The sequence below is a fragment of the Nicotiana tomentosiformis genome, chromosome 3 (genome assembly GCF_000390325.3).
Source record: "Nicotiana tomentosiformis chromosome 3, ASM39032v3, whole genome shotgun sequence".
Taxonomy (NCBI): Eukaryota; Viridiplantae; Streptophyta; class Magnoliopsida; order Solanales; family Solanaceae; genus Nicotiana; species Nicotiana tomentosiformis.
The window spans coordinates 65623835-65643617 of NC_090814.1; the positions used below are offsets into that span (position 1 = coordinate 65623835).

Genomic DNA, 19783 nt, shown 5'->3' on the forward strand with positions numbered 1-19783 from the left:
AGATAGTGACGAGCTACACAGTTATAGTTCATTTTCGGTAATTCCAGCAAAGAATAGAAATGCTTTCAAATCTAGCAGTTTAAGTCAAATTAATTTTATACAGTTCCACTTCATGTAATCCGGATATAAAATCTTTCAGATAATTTCACAATAATGATAGATAACAACTAAGTGCAACAACAAATGAAAAGAAAGTATAGCCTCTCAGGGAAACAATCACTCCCCTCGTCACAACAACTCAACCATTCGGCTCTCAGCCCTCTGCACTCACATTCAATAGGTACCCGCGCTCACTGGGGGTGTACAGACTCCGTAGGGGATCCTACAGCCCAAACGCTATAATCTGCACGGACAACTCACATGTTGCACGGACAACTCACGTGCTATAATATCTTGCACGGACAACTCACGTGCTGCAAAGATAACTCACATGCTATAATATCCATACCTCACCGATAGGCCCTCGACTTTACTTAGTCATCAACCTCTCTAGTCTCTCGGCTCTCGAAAATCACAAAGATCAGCCCAAACAAAGATAAAATAGTGTATCAACAAAATCAAGAAATACTGAGGTATGATATGGAAGTAAAATTATGACTGAGTACAAGACAACAATTAGCAAATAATTCAACAAGTACGCGACCTCTGCGGGTCCCAATAGTACAATCACATAGCCTAAGCATGATTTCTAACACGATTTACAGTCGAATTTCTTCAACACATAGAGAGCATATAGCTAACAACAAGTTGTTCAACTTTCTAGTTTCACGGGACGGACCAAGTCACAATCCCCTAGGTACACGCCCCCACACGCCCGTCACCTAGCATGTGCGTCACCTCCAAAATAATCACATGATACAAAAATCCGGTGTTTCATACCCTCAGGACCAGATTTATAACTGCTACTTACCTCAAACCGTGAAATTCTTATTCCGCTAAGCTTTTACCTCATGAATTGGCCTCCAAATGCCTCGAATCTAGCCATAAATGATTCGATTCAGTCAATAAAATTTATTGAAATTAATTCCATAAGAAGATGCTAATTTTCCATAAAACTCCAAAATTTAGCTCAAAAATCGCTCGTGGGGCCCACATCTCGAAATCCGACGAAACTCACAAAATCCAACAACCCATCCAATTATAAGTTCAACCATAGTAATTTTACTCAAATCCGACATCAACTATACCTTCAACTCTTCAAATTAACCAAGAGGGTTTTCACAATATTTTCAACTTAATTCACCAATTAAATATTAAAAAGAACCATGGATTTGAGTAATTTTAGCTTCCCATAGATCTTCTACTTCTCTAATTAAGTTTATGATCGTTCTCTCTTTCCTATTCACATATCTTGCTTTCGTTAGAATTACCCCAAAATATCAGTGGGAAATGGTGTTGAGTATTGATATTATGATGATTAACAAAGTTTGTACAAATGAAATGCTCTAAGAACCAGGTCCTCAACGTAGATGCTTAAGTGCTCTAAGAACCAGCTCCTCAAGGTTGATGATTGTACGTGTATTTGCAAGATAGTAACTTTATCTCAAAGTTACTGAGGTACGAGTTTGTTGGAAGAAGACTGCTAAACATGATAAGGGTTGTTGCCCAAGAAGATACACGTGCATAAGTAAGAGACAAGAGTCCCAAGACTTGTGGAATCTTTGGAGTAGTAGGAGTCCGATCAAACGAGAAGCTGACTACGCATACGACTCCTAAAAGATCTCGGAGTACGGGGAATTTAAATACTATCTTTTTGGACTGATGAGATTATCCTTTTAAACATCAATGTAAGAACTATATTTTCACACTCAAGTCGAGTACCAGTGTTATGTTCTTGAGTTAGTCTAGTAAATGTATTTTAGGAAATCAAGTTATAATCAAAGTGTCATATACAATCAGTGAGTTGGAGTGAGTGTTTGGTTTTGCAAGTTAGAGTAACTTGTAAATCAAATAGTTGAAGTAGGAGAACTTGAGAGTATTGGTTTACAAATTTATATCGATATATTTGGCTCATTGTTCTAGTGAGGTTAAAGTTAAAAATCCTATATGGTAGGTCGTGGTTTTTGTACCTTTTGAGCTGGCTGATTTTTTACGTAAAAAAGGATGTGTATACTTTACTGCTTATTTTTCTTTCCGCGTAAGGAGTAAGGTAACGAACCAAGTTCTTTAGTAATTCATAAAGGCACTCAAACTAACAATTGGTATCAGAGCAGGTTCTCTCACACACGGTTAACACCTAGAGAGATCTTGGAGGCAAAATGAGTACTCCACCTGGAATTAATGAAGGACAATCAACTACCAGACCCCCCATGTTTAATGGAAAAATACTACAGTTGGTGGAAAGCAAGAAGGGAAGATTTCTTGATGGATGAGGATTTATGAACTGTGGACTATAGTGAACCAAGGTCCACTAACTCCTACTAAACAAAATGCGCAAAATGAAACTGTTCCTAAGGACCCCACTGAATTTGTAGCAGCAGATTTCAGAATGATAGAGAATAATGAAAAGGCTAAGAAAATCCTTGTCTGTGGACTTGGTCCTAATGGGTACAACAAGGTATCAACTTGCTCTAATGCAAAGGAGATCTGGGATGCACTCCAAATTGCTCATGAAGGAACAAACCAAGTGAAAAGATTAAGGATATAATTACTTATGAGGAACTATCAGCTCTTCTCCATGAAGGAGTCTGAGCCTATATAAGAGATGATGACTAGATTTACTATAATAACAAATGAACTGAAATCACTTGGAAAGGTGTTTACCTCAGAAGAGTTGGTTAGCAAAGTTCTAAGGATTCTCCCAGCCTCATGGGAATTAAAAGTCATAGCTATTCAGGAAGCCAAGGAGTTGGATAAGATCTCACTTGATGAGTTGGTTGGAAACTTAAAGACTCATGAGATGAGAAAGATAGAAATGCGCAAGGAAGAACCAAAGAGGGACAAAGTCTTGGTTATTAAGGAATATCAAGAAAAGGAATCCGACAGTGATGATCCTGAGCTAGCAATGTTTGCTAAGTTCAAGAAGTTCACGAAGAATTCCAAAAATGCATCTAAGAGAGGGAACAATGGTAAGCCCAAGCAGATTGACAAAGCCGTTTATGATGGGTGCTACAAGTGTAGTAAGCTAGATTACATGGTCAAAGACTACCCAATGTGAGAAATTGAGTGGAGGAAAGAACGAGCTGAAAGGAGAAACGGGAAAAAATGAGAGAGAAGGGTCCAAACAAAGGAAAAGTCCTAGATAAATGATTCACTGAAGCAATGAAACAGGATTTTCTAGCAGCATATGAGGACAATAGAAGTGATAAAGAGGAAGAGAAGGAGAATGAGGCCATAGGTCTCTATGCTATGATTGATGCACATTAGACAGTGGATATAGAACCTCCAGTACAGCTTGGAATGCACATCGAAAAACCTTCTCTATTTGATGGACATCACTATGATGAATGGAAGACGCGTATGGAAATATTCCTTCAGGACACTGACTTTGATATATGGATAATTGTCAGTCATGGACCAATTATCCCTAACAAAATGGATGATGAAGGAAACAAATATAACAAGTGAGAAGAGGATTATGATAATGACGATCGTCAGGTAATCTAGAAAAATGCTAAAGCAAAGGACCCGCACTACAGAAGTTTGCCCAAACATATTCTCTGTAATATGTCCTCTTGCATATCTGCTCATGATATATGGAGGATCTTGGATGCTGATTGAAGTAGCGATGATGGCAATTGAAGAAAGCCAAATAGAAGAAGAAGTGATAGGGATGATGTCCATGAGTGATTGAAAGTCTGAATATAAAACAAATAAGGTAAGTATCTCTAACTTGAAAGAAAAAATTCATGTTATGTCTAAAAAACAGCTGATGGCCATAATTGTGACCATGATGAGTGAGATGGACAAGATGAGTGCTGGAAATAATCAGTTAATAAGAAACCTTTCATGTGTCAAACTTGACCTCAAAGAACTTGAATCTGAAAAAGCTGATCTTGAAGGATAGGTCAAAGATCTTAAGAATTAGGTTCTTGAGTTCACTTCTAAAAATGAGTAGTCATCTGATACACATGGTAAAGAAAAAATGAGTGATCTTCAAGATATGTTTGAAAAGAACTAAAAAATGTTAAAGATAATCTTTATGATTCTGAATGTATGAATAAAGTAATACAAGAAAATCTAGAAAAAGCTAATTATAAATTATCTAGGCTAAGCAAGTGGCATAGATCCTCAGATGAATTAAATTGGCTGAATGAAAATTGCAGCACTAACAAATCAGGAATTAGCTATAGAAAACTTGTTCCCAAATTTGATCCAAAGTTTGTAGAAATTTCTCTTAACAAGATGTGCAGTCATTATGGGAAGGTAGGACACTTTAGAGATACTTGCCCTGCCTTAATTCATGCTCAGTTTAAGAACACTTTTGGTCTTGCTAAAAATGTGAAGAAGGAAGAAGAACCAAAAGTCAATCCCCTTGTCCAAACTAAGTAGATTAAGGTTAACAAAAAATAACTATTAAACATCTTCCCTTCTGGGCAAGAAGAGATCTGATTCATTATTTTTCAAATAAAAAGGGACCCAAGCTTGTCTGGATTCCCAAGACTAACTTGTGATTTCTGGTGCATGCTAAAGTGAGAGGGAACAATCAAGACTGGTATCTAGACAGTGGCTGCTTAAGATATATGACTGGAGAAAATAAAAACTTCCTCTCATTGACAGCCTTCCAAGGAGGGAGTGTGTCATTTGGAAATAGGAAAAATGGCCAGATAACAGGTATTAGTAAGGTCGGTAAGTCAATCTCTCATGTTATAGAAGATGTGTATTATATTGTAGGCCTTAAACATAATCTCCTTAGCATTTCTCAAATGTGTGATCAAGGAAATGAGGTAAAATTCAATTCTAAAATTTGCACTGTCACTAAGCTTGATACTGATAAAATTGTGTTAAAAGGTAAGAGACACAACAATTTCTACAAGATATCCATTATGTCTCTTTCTTAGAGTGAGCACACATTCTTAAGTGTAGTGAAAGATGACCCATTGTTATGACATAGAATACTGGGTCATCCTAGTCTTTCTCAACTCAACAAATTGGTAGCAAAAGGCCTGGTCCTTGGGCTACCAAAAGTTGAGTTTACATCAGATAAGGTATGTTATGCTTGTGTTAGAGGGAAACATGTAAGGTCATCTTTTAAATCTAAAAAGGTTGTCAGCACCTCAAAATCCCTAGAACTACTTCACATGGACCTATATGGACCAGTGAGAATGAGAAGCAGAGGAGGGAAGATGTATGTATTTCTCATTGTAGATGACTTTTCTAGGTACACATGGACCCTGGTTTTGGCATCTAAAGATGAAACTTTTGATGTTTAATGTGTGTTTGTCAGAATGATCCAACAGAAACTGAGTTGTAATGTTTTATGTATAAGAACAGACCATGGAACTGAGTTTGGAAATTCTAAGTTCCTTGAGTTATGTAACACACACGGCATTGATCATAACTTTTCTGCAACAAGAACTCCATAACAAAATGGTGTTGTGGAAAGAAAGAATATATCTCTAGAAGACATGGGGACGACCATGCTGATTACTAGTGGACTGCCTAAGAGATTCTGGGCTGAGGCAGTCAATACTGCTTGTTATGCTAAACAGATGCATGTTCAGACCCATTCTTGAAAAAATTCCCTATGAGTTACTTCGAGAGAGAAAGCCCAACATCACTCACCTAAGAGCTTTTGGGTGCAAATATTTTGTGCACAATAATGGCAAATAAGCTCTAGGTAAGTCTGATGACATAAGTGATGAGAAAATTTTCTTGGGTTACTCACCACATAATAAAGCCTACAAAGTTTTTAATAAAAGAACTATGTGCATAGAAGGAAATGTTCATGTTATTTTTGATGAATCTAACAACACAGGTGAGAAAAGTCTCCAGGATGAAGACTGTGACATAGGACCCACTGATGAAGGAGCTTCTAAAGAACCTGAACCTCAATCTGAAGATGGATCAGGAGATCCTAAGGAATCTGAAAGCGATCATAAAGAACAAGAAGAAGAGAGAACTACTCTAACTACTAACTAGACTGATGAAGTTGTACATACTGACACTGTTCTCTTGGGTCACTCCTTGGGTGAACCATCTCTGGGGATACAGATTAGACCATGAAAACATTAACTTTCACACCCCTTGAGAACATCATCTCTGATCCTAGTGCTGGAGTGCAAATTAGGTCATCTCTAAGAAATCTATGTACACTTATAGCATTTCTCTCATAGGTTGAACCTAAGAATATAAAGGAAGATCTAAAGGATCCAGATTGGATTATAGCCATGCAAGAGGAGCTAAATCAGTTTGAAAGAAGAAAGGTCTGGCACATGGTACAAAGACCCAAAAACAGAACTGTCATAGGTACCAGATGGGTGTTCAAAAATAAGCTGGATGAACAAGGAAATATCACAAGGAATAAGGCCAGACTTGTGGTTCAAGGATACAATCAAGAAGAATGCATTGACTATGATGAGATATTTACACCTATAGCGAGAATGGAAGCTATAAGGATGCTAATAGCTTTTGCTACACACATGCAGTTCACCTTGTACCAGATGGATGTAAAGAGTGCATTCTTGAACGGTTATCTAAAGGAGAAGAAGATGTTTGTTAAACAACCTCCTGGGTTTGAGAGTGAAGAAATTCCTGACTATGTGTTCAAATTAGATAAAGCCCTGTATGGACTGAAACAGGCTGCAAGAGCTTGGTATGAAAGACTCTCAAAATTTATCTTAACCAATAACTTTGTAAGAGAAAAGGTGGACAACACATTGTTTATGAGGAGTAAAGGAAAAAATGTTCTGATTGTACAAGTATATGTGGATGATATTATCTTTGGAGCTACTAATGAAGCAATGTGGAAGGAATTTGCTGAGATGATGGGGAATGAGTTTGAAATAAGCATGATGGGTGAATTGAACTTCTTCTTGGGGTTATAAATCAAGCAAACACCTACTGAAACCATGATACATCAGCAAAAATACATCAAGGAATTGCTGAAGAAATTCAACATGGACTCTTCTAAGTCCATAAACACTCCCATTTCCATTGCAACAAAGCTGGACCTTGATGAAGAAGGGAAAAGTGTTGAACAGAAGCTATATAGAGGAATGATTGGGTCACTGTTGTATCTCACAGCAAGCATGCCTGATATTGTATTCAGTGTGGGATTGTGTGCAAGATTTCAGGTAAATTCCAAAGAGTCTCATCTGAAGGTTGTCAAGAGGATACTCATATATCTTAAAGGGACTCCTGATCTGTGTCTATGGTATCCTAGAGGGTATAACTTTGATATAGTTGGTTATGCTGATGCTGACTATGCAAGTTTTGATGTTGACAGGAAAAGCACTTCAGGAACAACACATTTTCTTGGTTCTTGCCTGGTGTCTTGGGGAACAAAGAAGCAGAACTCAGTGACCTTATCTACAACTGAAGCTGAATATGTGGCAGCAACATCTTGCTGTGCTCAATTGTTATGGATAAGACAACAACTAAGGAACTATGATATTTTTGTTGATTGTGTTCCTATTTTCTGTGACAATACTAGTGCCATAAACATTGCTAAAAACCCCTTTCAACACAAGAGAACCAAGCACATTGACATTAGACATCACTTTCTCAAAGACAATGTTAAAGGGAATATCTCAATTAACTTCTGTAAAACTGAAGACCAAATTGCTGATATTTTTACTAAAGCTCTGAGTAGGGATCACTTTGAAAGGAGTCAACTGGAACTGGGTCTAATTAATACTTCCAACTAGGTAGAAACCCAATGATTGTCTAGAAAAAGTATAACTAGATGTAGATGGTTAAGTACAATATGTTTGATTCAGTCTCGTGCTTGTTTTAAGCACACACACTTGCCCAGAAAAGTCTAGCTGATAACTATGTCTTATGATACTAACCTATAGTGTTGAAGCTTTATTGCAGAAATGAGTACAGAGTTACTAAAGAGTTGGTTCTTTGACTCAGGTACGTGTCATCCTGTCTTAATTAATTGGGGCTTAATATCTGAAATTGTTGCTATACTTAAACTTTTTAATCCTGTTAGCATCACTCCTAGTTGTCATCCAGTCAAAGATTAAAGGGGAATCCTAGAGAAATTAGAGCTTAATTATTCCTAAAATTCTAACAGTCAAAAGTCAATGTTATTAGAGTCCCGTTAGAGCTCAAATTTGGTTACTCTCTTTCTTCCGGTCAAATCAGGAGTTACTTCTTTAAAATCTCCCTTATGATTTGTTTCTCAGACCTCAGTGTTCCTCTCAAACCCTAAGCAAGAATCAAGAAATATTTCTCTCTTTCCCTTCATCGATTTCATTCTCTCATCACCATGACTAAATCCAGCCAAACTCCTTCTAAAGCAAAATCATCATCCAAGACTAAAGCCAAACCCAAGAACATGAAGCCCAAATCAAAGAAAAGTGCAAAACCATCAAGTGAACCTGCACCCACAACTGCTCCTTCTCCACTTATATCCTTCACTGTACCTGCACCATCGTCCCGTGTTCCTGTTGAACCCATTATTCTCACTTCTACTAGACCTTTACATCTAAAACCACCTGCCCAAGCACCCGTGTCTTCTTTGAATAACACCTCCAAGTCCACTAAGATCAAGGCTACTCCTAGAAAATCTGTTAAAAGTGACAATGTGGTGCTTGATGCTGCTGCTAAGGTGGAGACAATAGTTAAGGAAGCTGTGGTTCAGGGGGAACCAGTGTCAACTACTACAAGTCATGTAAAATTACCTCCATCAAAGTTAGATGTTCTGGTTTCTGCCATTGATGTTGCACCCTTAGATATTGTTCCACCCACAAGTGATAAACCATGAGAGGAGGAACCTAGTGTAGAAATAAACATAGCAACTCAGGAGAAAAGGGTAGATACCACTAATGTTATTCCTATGGTTGGGAGAGAAGGTGATAAATATATAGTAAATAAGGAGGCTTCTGATGGTATCTATTTTAGCTAGACTGAGGATAAGGATGATAATGAAGGTGAGGAAGAAGGGGGAGTGGTGGCTAGTCATGATGAGCATCAGGCTCAGGGCATAGCTAATGATACTGATAAGAAAAGGAGTGAGAATTGGGGGGAATCTGATGAGAAGAAGGAGAAGGTTAGTGAGATATAAGATAAGTTAGATGAATAAGTGGGTGATTCTGGAGAGGAAGAAATAGATAGTGAGGAAGAAGGTGATTCTGAGAGTGAAATTGAGGATGAAGAAAAGGGAAGTGAGAGTGACGGTGAGGATGAAGAGAGTGAGGAAGAGAATGATAATGCAAGTGGGGAATGTGAAGGCTCTATGGCTATTGGAAACATTGTCATATCCGCTTCAGAAGAAGCAAGTGGAGGGAAAAGGACTGAAGAAATTGGGCCCTTGTTAACTCCTTTCACTGGAGATGAGGAGGTCAGCAGTGATGAGGATAATTTACCCTTGTCTACAGTAGGGACGAAAAGCAAGAAGGCCCCTGTGAAAGCATCAAAGTCAGTTATCCAGGCAAGAAAAAAAGTGGTTCCTCCTGGTAGGACTCCTCTCACAAGGAATAAAAGAAAGGTTGTTGATGAACAAATCATTAAGGAGTCCAGAGGTTCCAAGAAGCCAAGGAAGTAAGTTCCAGTTGTTGAGTTGGATGCAAAAGATGAGTCTGATTCTACTTTGCAAGAAAACACATCAGCACAAAAGAGAAAAGCTGTCAAATATACCAAGGTAGCTACCCCATCTAAAAGGGATAGTAAAGGAAATAAGAAGAAGGGTATGCCTATTGTGGTTGATAAACTCACTGAGTTTAGGAACAAAAAAGTGCTGAATGGGAAAATTCTTGCAAACACTGATAAGAAAGGGATGGCTCAATTAGTTGAAAAACTTGAGCTACATGGATGAAGACACATGTTTGTCAAGGTTTTCCCTCCTATGTGTGTGCCTGCTATAGTGGAGTTCTATGCAAACTTCCAATTTGATGGAAAAATGGTCAAGAGTAATGGTAGGGGGTTTGATATAGAGTTTGATGCTGAAGAGCTTGGTATGCTTCTGAATATTCCCACCTTAGGTTTTGACAATTACTTGAAGAAAAAGTGGCCATCCATAGATAATGATGTGGACACAAGAATTGTAGTCACAAGGAAGTTCTCTCAGAAGTTTGAATTGGATGCTCCCCAGAGGGTGTGTAAGACTGATATGACACCCTTTCACAATTTGTTGTTTCACTTTGTGAACTCCTGCATTTTGCAGAGATCTAAGAGAAGGCACGAGGCTACTCTGCTAGACATAGCTGTGATGGAATTTCTTGACACTGATAGAGCTATCAATCTTCCCAGCTAGATGATTCAGTACATGGCAAGGGTGGAAAACACTTCCAAGCCTAAGCATGCTATGCCTTATGGCTTCATGTTAACTGAGCTATTTGACAAGCTCAATATTTTCTTGCCTGAGCTTAAGTTTGGAAACCACAATGATGTTTTGGATGTTGTTACCCTCAAGTAGTGTGGCTATGAGGATATCAAGTCTAGGGGATCAATAGGTTCTGCTATTCTACCTGGTAGCAGCAGGGCAACAGAGATCACTAAGAGGTTGGAGTTAGCTCTTGAGGAGAATGCCAAGCTTAGAGAAGACAATGATGAGTAGATAAAAGAAACCATGCAGCGTAAGGAGGATCCCAGAAGGGACAGAGAATCTCATGCCCAATAGATTTCCACCCTTGTGAAAGCATTGACCCGATCTTCCACAGTGTCTTTAGCTTATTTTGTTATCCCAGTGATACTTTATGTAATGACCCGACTTGTCATTTAGAGAATTAGTATCTCGTTTGATGGTTTAAGGCCTCGAGCAGCTTCTTATTAGGTACTATGGCTTGCGTGTGCGGTCGAATTTGGTTTTCGGATGATTTGGGATCAATTTGGAAGAAGGATTCTTGTTTTAGAAGCTTAAGCGGTAAGATTTGACCGGAGTTTGAATTTTGTGTAACGACTCCGGAATAGAGTTTTAATGGTTCCAATAGCTCCATATGGCAATTTTGGTCTTAGGAGCGTGTCCGGATGCTGATTTGAAGGTCCGTAGGTCGTTTCGGCATGAATTGGCGAAAGTTAAAAAAATGGAAGATTTTGGAAAGTTTGACTGGGAGTTGACTATATTGATGTCTGGGTCAAAATCCCAATTTCGGAAGTTGAAATAGGTCCGTACTATTATTTATAACTTGTGTGCAAAATTTGAAGTCAATTCGGGTCTATATCATAGCAAGGTATCAAATGAGGGTGAGTGGTGAAGCAAGAAATTGAAAAGAAAATAACTGGAGCGTGCTAGGGACAGTGCAATGTGCGGATTGTGGCATGTCAACCCTCTTAGCAACTTTGAAAACCAGTGAAGTATAGGCATTTGGGGCTGGCACTGGCACGTTACCCCCACCTGAAGTCTTTTTAAGTACTCACCTTGGGGGTTCATTTTCCCCATTTCACTTGGACGAATTTTGGAGCTCTTCTCCATGCTCTCAAGATCATCAACTCCTCTATTCTTAAAGGTAAGAAATTCCCATTATCTTGGTATGAAATTCCATCATTTCTACACTAGTGTTGATGAAATCTACACATAAAATACTTAGATCTTCAAGAAATTCTTCAAGAACTCAAAGGAGGGTTTTGCAAGATTTCTTCCAAAAAGGCAATCCTACACCCTTAGACTTACATGTGAGGATTTATTATGGGAATATGAGTATGAATTAGTTATTTGAACTCATGGTATGGTGATAGGAAGCCATAAATTCCTAATTTAAATACATAACCATGGTAGAGATTGAAAGGTGATTGATTGATGTAATTTTGTGGGTTGGGTGTAGATGAATGGCCACTCATGTGATGATTTGAAGTTATAAATTATTGGTAAATGGTGGTAGTTGGATGAACTAATTCCATGGTTAAAAGATGTAAAGATTTATGCACTCTAAATGTTTGATAAAATGCCTAAATGGCCTAAAACCTGAAAATTTTACTAATATTGGCCCAATCGAATTATGTTGATGTAGATCGAAGTTGTAAAAGTAGTTGGAGGTTTTAATATCACTAAAGAGCTGAATCAAGAAAGCTCGGTTTGTAGCGATTTTTGCCGAGGGATTTTCAAGGAAATATTCATCTGGATTCGAGTCATTCGGAGTTAGATAATCACGGAAAAAGGCTTACTAGTGGATTTAGTTGCTTGAGGTAAGTATCTTGTCTAACCTTGAGTGGGGGAATTACCCCTTAGGAATTGAGTCTTACGTGAAATTTGTATAATTGAAAACTATGTACGCGAGGTGACGAGTACGTGCTTGGTTTATATGTGCAAATTATATCGGTTGAAATTCGTTGACGCCCTTATGTATTAAATTGAAAAATTGTTGGAACTTAGTAAATCCTTGATTTGTCATGCCTCATTCCTTGTTTGTCGAGTTTATATTTTATATGATAATTTGGTGTGATTGCCACTTGGATTTTTATGTGAATTCTGTATGTTTGTTGATTTGATATTTCTTGTAAATAATCACATTATGGATTTTTCATCTGTAAATAATTAATTAAATAAGTTTAAATTGAGGCGTTTATATATTTATCTAAAATTTGGATTAAAGAAGGCGTTTTCCTATGATGAGTTATTTTCCCATCCTTGTGGTTGTTTTTGAGATTTTATATACATTGTGTTGAGTTGTGGACTATCTGTTGTGGAATTAATTGACTTTGTTGTACCTTTGGAATGGTTGTGGCCTACGAGTAATTTGTAAATACTAGTTGATGATTCTGGGCCGATGTGATAATATTCTGTGTAAATTGTTATGTGATTTGGGTTACTGTTATGCGGCGTATAAGGGTGGCATTCCATTGTTGACATTATGCAGGCATAAGGTGGCATTTCACTGTTGTTATGTGTGTTCGGATACTATCTGGGAGGCTATTATAGGAGCGATAAGGGTAGCAATTGAAATTGTCAGGGCGAAGGGATAATGTAGGCTATTATACGAGTGATAAGGGTGGCTATAGGAGAGATAAGTATGGCTATTATCAGGGATAATATGTGATGATGTGGGGTTATTGTGTTGGTAATTTTTATGTGATGATGTGGGGTTATTGCTTTGATAATTTTCATGTGATGTTGTGATTTTCCTTGTGTTTATTTTTATATCTTATGCAACTTGTATTGTTGTTTCGGTAAACTTGATAATAGTTTGATCTATATTGAAATTGTGAGCATGTGGCTAGTGTCGAGCGAATTATGTTATATGGGATCGGGTTGCACGCTGCAACAAGTATGATTAATGTTATATGGGATTGAGTTGCACACCGCAACAGATATATAATGTGGGCACGAGGTGCCGAGGAAAATATGATGATTTTTATTATTGGCACGTGAGTTGTCCGTGCGGTTTTGATAGAAATGGGCACGAGGTGTCGTAGAAATATGAAAGTGGGCTGAGACCCGTGTTACGAAAATATGAAATTGGGTTGAGACCCGTGTTTTATAATTATGAAATGAGGTGTCACATAGTGACTTTTATTTGAAATAATTTATATTCGAAAGATATTTATTTGAAAGAAGTATATTCGAAAGATACTTATTGGAAAGAATTTTATATTCAAAAGATATTTATTTGAAAGAAGTATATTCAGAAGGTATTTATTTGAAGGATTTGATTAATTGGTTGTACTTGTATTCCTTATTAGTTTGAGCAATAATTATAGTGTTTTTGTTGCCTTGCTGTTTATATCACTGGTTGATTTTTGTTTCTACCACTGCTAGTTATTTTTCAGTACTATTGTGTACTGCTATATTGCACAGGTTATTTGACTAGTGAGTGTCTTGACTGTATCTCGTCACTACTCCACCGAGGTTAGTCTTGATACTTATTGGGTACCGACTGTGGTGTAATCATACTACACTTCTGCATATTTTTATGCAGAGCCAGGTATTGGAGCTATCGGACTCGGGCAGAGTTAGTGTGTTGATCACAAGGATTCAAGGTAGAGCTACTTGGTCGTCGCAGTCCCTTGGAGTCTTTCCATTTTATTGTACTGCCAACTCTTATTTGAACAATATTGTATATTCGATCCTTGAGATCATTGCATGTATTCAGTTAGAGTTCGTGACTCAGTATTACCACTCTTGGGAGGTTGTTATATTTGAATATGTCCGTTGTTGGTTTTGATTATCTATAAAAAAAAAATGGCTCGAAATATAATTGTAAGCGGCTTACCTAGTCTTAGAGACTAAGTGCCATCACGATGCCTTTGGTGGGATTTTGGGTCGTGACAAGTTAGTTCTTGTTTCTTCTATTCTAATCGGAGTATGTTGCAGGATGTTTAGTTTATTTTGCTCTAATGTTTTGAGTCAAGGCCCTGAGCTTATTTTGGCACTGCTAAATAACTTCTCTTATAATGTTTTAATGCTTCACACATTATTATATCATCAGCTTACTTTGTTTGCTTTGATAATTCTTGAGCTTGTGATGTAGCCTAAATTTCTATGAATCTTTCATTAATGTGCTTAGTATGTCTAACATCCTTTTGTTATTTTTTTGATGATCCTAAAAGGGGGAAAATAGAGTTAGAAGTGTTGGTGTTGATATGCATGTCTGTGTGTTGTGCTTGTTGTACGGATATTATACCTATTCTAGTCGTAGTATGGTGATATGATGATATAAGCTTGGTTCTAATATGCACAAAGTTTGTCATCATCAAAAAGAGGAAATTTGTTGAGTATTGAGATTTTGATGATTAACAAAGTTTGTTCAGATGAAATGTTCTAAGAACCAGGTGCTTAACGTAGCTGCTTAACTGCTCTAAGAATCAGCTCCTCAGGGTTAAGAACAAGCTCCTCAAGGTTGATGATTGGACATCTTTGCAAGACAATAACTTTATCTCAAAGTTACCCAGTTCCGAGTTTGTTGGAAGAAGACCACTAAATATGATAAGGGTTGTTGCCCAAGAACATACGCATGCATAAGTGAGAGACAAGAGTCCCAAGACTTGTGGAGTCCTTGGAGCAGTAGGAGTCCTATCAAACGAGAAGCTGACTATGCATAGGACTCCTAAAAGATCTCGTAGTCCAAGGAATTTAAATACTATTTTTTTGGACTGCTAAGATTATCCTTTTACACATCAACTGAAGAACTATATTTTCACACTCAAGTTGAGTACCAGTGTTATTTTCTTCTTGAGTTAGTCTAGTAAATGTGTTTTAGAAAATCAAGTTATAATCAAAGTGTCATATACAATCAGTGAGTTGGAGTGAGTGTTTGCTTTTACAAGTTAGAGTAACTTGTAAATTAAATAGTTGAAGTAGGAGAACTGGAGAGTATTAAGTTACAGATTTATAATCGATACATTTGGCTCATTGTTCTAGTGAAGTTGAATTTAAAACTCCTACGTGGTAGGTCGTGGTTTTTGCACCTTTTGAGCCGGGTGATTTTTCACGTAAAAATTATTGTGTTTACTTTACTGCTTATTTTACTTTATGCATAAAGAGTAAAGTAAAGAACCAAGTTTTTTAGTAATTCATAAAGGTACTCAATCTATAAAGGGGATCAAGTAGTTTGATAAACACGTAATTGTAATGACCCGACCGGTCATTTTGAGTATTACAGCCCTGCTCCCCAATTTACTGCTCAATTTATTCCTTACAATTGATTTATGACTTATCGGGTTAGTTGGTTCGGGTCCGGAAGGATTTCAGAGTGAAATGAGACACTTAGTCTCATAATTAAAAACTTAAGTTGGAAGAGTTGACTAGATATTGACTTATGTGTAAACGACCTAGGAATTTAATTCTGATGATTTCAATAGCTTCGTATGATGATTTTGGACTTAGGAGCGTGTCCGAAAAATTATTTGGAGGTCCGTAGTGGAATTAGGCTTGAAATGCCGAAAGTTGAATTTTTGGGAAGTTTGACCGAGGAGTTGCCTTTTTTATATCGAGGTCGGAATCCAATTTTGAAAATTGGAATAGCTTCGTTAAGTCATTTGTGACTTGTGTGCAAAATTTGAGGTCAATCGGATGTGATTTGATATGTTTCGGCACGAGTCGTAAAAGTTAAAAAGTTCAAAGTTCAAAGTTCATTAAGTTCGATTCGAGGTGCGATTCATCATTTCGATATTGTTATGCATGATTTGAGGCCTCGAGTAAGTCCGTGTTATGATACGGGACTTGTCGGGATGTTCGGACGGGGTCCCGAGGGGCTTGAGCGTGTTTCGGATGGTATTCAAATTATTTTTCTTCATTTTGGCACTGTTGATAGTTGTTGTTTGCTGGTGTTTCAAACCTTCTTTGAGATCGCGAAGATTGGGATGCGATCGCGTAGTGTACCAGAAGAGCCGGCCTTTTTCCTTCATCGTGTTAGCTCCAGTGGCATCGCGTTCGCGAACCTTTGTAAGGTCTGGGTATCGCGTTCGCGCCCTTATGACTGTGTTCACGTAGAGGAAATGAAGAAGAAGTGGAGGTCATGCATTTGTGCTTCGCGATCGCGTGGACGAGTCTATGATCGCGTAGGTCTGTGAAGTTGTGCATCGCAATCGCCTGGTCAGGTCCGCAATCGCGTAAGGTTAAATCTGGTCAGGGGCAAACTGTACTTCGCGATCGCATGAGATTGTTCGCAATCGCGTAGAGTAAAAGCTTGGGCAGTGAGTTTAAGTTCTAAAAATGGGACTTCGTCCCATTTTCTATTTTTGACGGATTGGAGCTCAGGAAGAGGAGATTTTTGGGAGTTTTTCAAGGAAAATAACGGGGTAAGTGTTCTTAACTTAATATTGGTCAAATTACTCGAATCCATGGTTGTTTTGAATATTTAATTGGTGAATTAAGTTGAAAGAATTGTGAAAACCCTCTTGGTTAATTTGAAGATTTGAGGGTCTAGTTGATGTCGGATTTGAGTAAAATTTATATGGTTGAACTTGTAATTGGATGGGTGGTCAGATTTTATGAGTTTCATCGGATTCCGAGATGTAGGCCCCACATGCGATGTTTTAGCTAAATTTTAGATTTTTATGGAAAATTAGCATTTTCTTATGGAATTAATTCCAATAAATTTTATTGACTGAATCAAATCATTTGTGGCTAGATTCGAGGTGTTTGGAGGCCAATTCACGAGGCAAATCGAATCATTTGTGGCTAGATTTGAGGCGTTTGGAGGCCAATTCATGAGGCAAAAGCTTAGCGAAATAAGAATTATTTGCTAATTGATGTCTTGCACTAAGTCATGATTTTACTTACGTATCATACCTCAGTCTTTCTTGACTTTGTTGATACACTATGTTATCTTTGTTTGGGCTGATCTTTGTGATTTCCAAGAGCCGAGAGAATAGAGAGGTTGATAAATGAGTAAGGCCGAGGGCCTGTCGGTGAGGTATGGATATTATAGCACGTGACTTGTCCGTGCAACACGTGAGTTGTCCGTGTAGGATATTATAGCATGTTAGTCCGTGCAGAACGTGAGTTGTCCGTGCAGATTATAGCGCTTGGGTTGTAGGAGCCCCTCCGGAGTTTGTACACCCCTAGTGAGCGTGAGCACCCATTGAGTGTGAGTGTTGAGGGCTGAGAGCCGAGTGGTTGACTTACTGTGACAAGGGGAATATATGTTGCCCTGAGAGGCTATACTTGTTTTTCATTTATTGTTGCTCTTAGTTGTTATCTGTCATTGTTGTGAAATTCTCTAAAAGATTTTATATCCGGATTACATGAACTTGAACTGTATAAAATTGATTTGATTTAAATTTCTAGATTTGAAAGCATGTCTATTCTTTGCTGGGATTACTGAAAGTGAACTATAACTGTGTAGCTCGTCACTATCTTCAGTTCTTTATTTATTATTGTTACTTACTGAGTTGGTTGTACTCATACTACACCTTGCACTTCGTGTGCAGATTCAGGTGTTCCCGGCCATAGCGGGTGTTGATTTCTTTCGCACAGTTGATTTTCCATAGACTCAGAGGTAGTTGTCGTGTCTCGCAGACCTTGCCTCTCCTTCCCTATCTCCTTATTTACTGCATTTGGTCTCAGACTATTATGGACCATATTTTCCAGACTTGTATTCATATTAGATGCTCATGTACTCAGTGACACCGGGTTTTGGGAGTGTTTATATATGTATTTGTGAGTTTTTCTTCCTCTAGATTTAGATATTATGTTTTCAAACTTAAAAGATATGGTGGTTTATTGAGATTGTCGGCTTGCCTAGTATTGAGATAGGCGTCATCACGACGGGTGCAATTTTGGGTCGTGACAAGTTGGTATTAGAGATTTAGGTGACATAGGTCTCACGAGTCATGAGAAGGTTTAGTAGAGTATTGCGGATCGGTACGGAGACGTCTTTACTTATCTTCGAGAGGTTGCCGAACCCTAGGAAAATTTCCCTTTTTGTATCCTATCGTGCGGAATTAATTTAGCTTGAAACATAACTCTTTGAATTCCTTCCACGCATTCGTGTGCGCATGTGAGCTCTCGGTATTAGTTGTGCATCACCGGCTTGTGATTCCATGAATGAGATTCGTGATATGTATTCTGTGTTTTGGTGATGGGTCAGTCTGGAGGACTTGAGGCTAGAGTTAGACCGCAACTTAAGCTCGGTAGCTTCAGTTATGTGAACTTGTACATTTGGACTCATATGTCCTATAACTACGAGTGGAATTTGTGGTTCGATGAGCGGTGGAATGGCTTTGTGATGAGTATGATGTAACGGCTGGATGTGTTAAGACAATTTGAATGTTCTTTTATTCCAGCTCAGTATCTGAATTTTTGTTATGATTTCGAGACTGTGCACGGGTTTCTACGATGGCTATGCATTGTTATCACACAATATTGGTGTAATGGTAAGGTACTCTTTATGTGTTGAGGCAGTGAGTGGCTCGAAGAAAGGATTTCTCAGTGCATGATTTAGGGGTTCAGTAATTAATTCTAGCGGAGGAAAGGCAATCGGACTATAGATGTCCAAGTTTGGTTGTTAAAGCAATGAGACTTGGTATTTGGGAGCATGATCGAATTTTCATTGTGATGATGTGTCGACGTCCTTGTTTGAACGCATTATGGTCCGCCGGTGTTACGGTCTTCTTGGATTTCACCTTCGGGGCAGGGTGTTATGAAATGGCGCATGAGGGGCGATTGCCAGAGATAGTTGTGTGCAACGGTTCAGAATCGAATGGGTATTTCTAATGTTGATGGCTCGAGAAAGATGATCTTCGAAGAGGCTTAGAGTCGGTAACAATTTATTGGTTCATGTGCTACAGAGATGCATTTTGATTTGATGCAATAGTTGGGCACCAAATTATGAGGGAAGACATGACGGGAAGTGTTTTGCAGTGGTTGAAGTATAGCAGGTCAAGTAGGAGAAGTAGAGGTTAAGAAGTTTCTTAAAGGAGATAGTTTAACCGAAGTAACAGTGGTAGATTAGCATATAGATTCTGTGGTAGGGTAGTCGCGTGCCTTGAGAAAGTGTAGAACGGTTTGGAATCGTGATAGAATGTGATTTGGCCTATGGACTTTATTTGGAGTGATGGTTACTGTATGAAGAAAGATTGAATAAGGCAGAAAGGAGTTTGTTTGAAATAAAGAGGGATGTGAAGATCTGATTATCGTTTCAAGCGCAATATGACTTGAGTTCGGAAGGTATTGTTGAACTTTTAGTTAATTTCAATAGGGAAAGTGAAAACTTATACAAATGGTGGGCAAGCATGAGCTCGGGAGAATTTACTGATTACATGGTTGTTGCACCCAGTGCAGCGTCATTGGAAGATG

The 19783-nt window shown here is 38.2% G+C and overlaps 2 protein-coding genes across 2 annotated transcripts; both read left to right on the plus strand.

The window, feature by feature from the left end:
- The first annotated feature begins 2707 nt into the window (after window positions 1-2707).
- On the plus strand, window positions 2708-3157 carry LOC138907931 (uncharacterized). Its single transcript, XM_070198557.1, has one exon. It carries the CDS (start codon window positions 2708-2710, stop codon window positions 3155-3157), a length of 450 nt encoding a protein of 149 aa, XP_070054658.1.
- A 5220-nt stretch (window positions 3158-8377) lies between these two features.
- Window positions 8378-9925, plus strand: LOC108949065 (uncharacterized). The gene is made up of 4 exons (XM_070198558.1): window positions 8378-8861; window positions 9042-9160; window positions 9212-9632; window positions 9720-9925. Exons 1-4 carry the CDS (start codon window positions 8378-8380, stop codon window positions 9923-9925), a joined length of 1230 nt encoding a protein of 409 aa, XP_070054659.1.
- Window positions 9926-19783: the final 9858 nt, after the last annotated feature.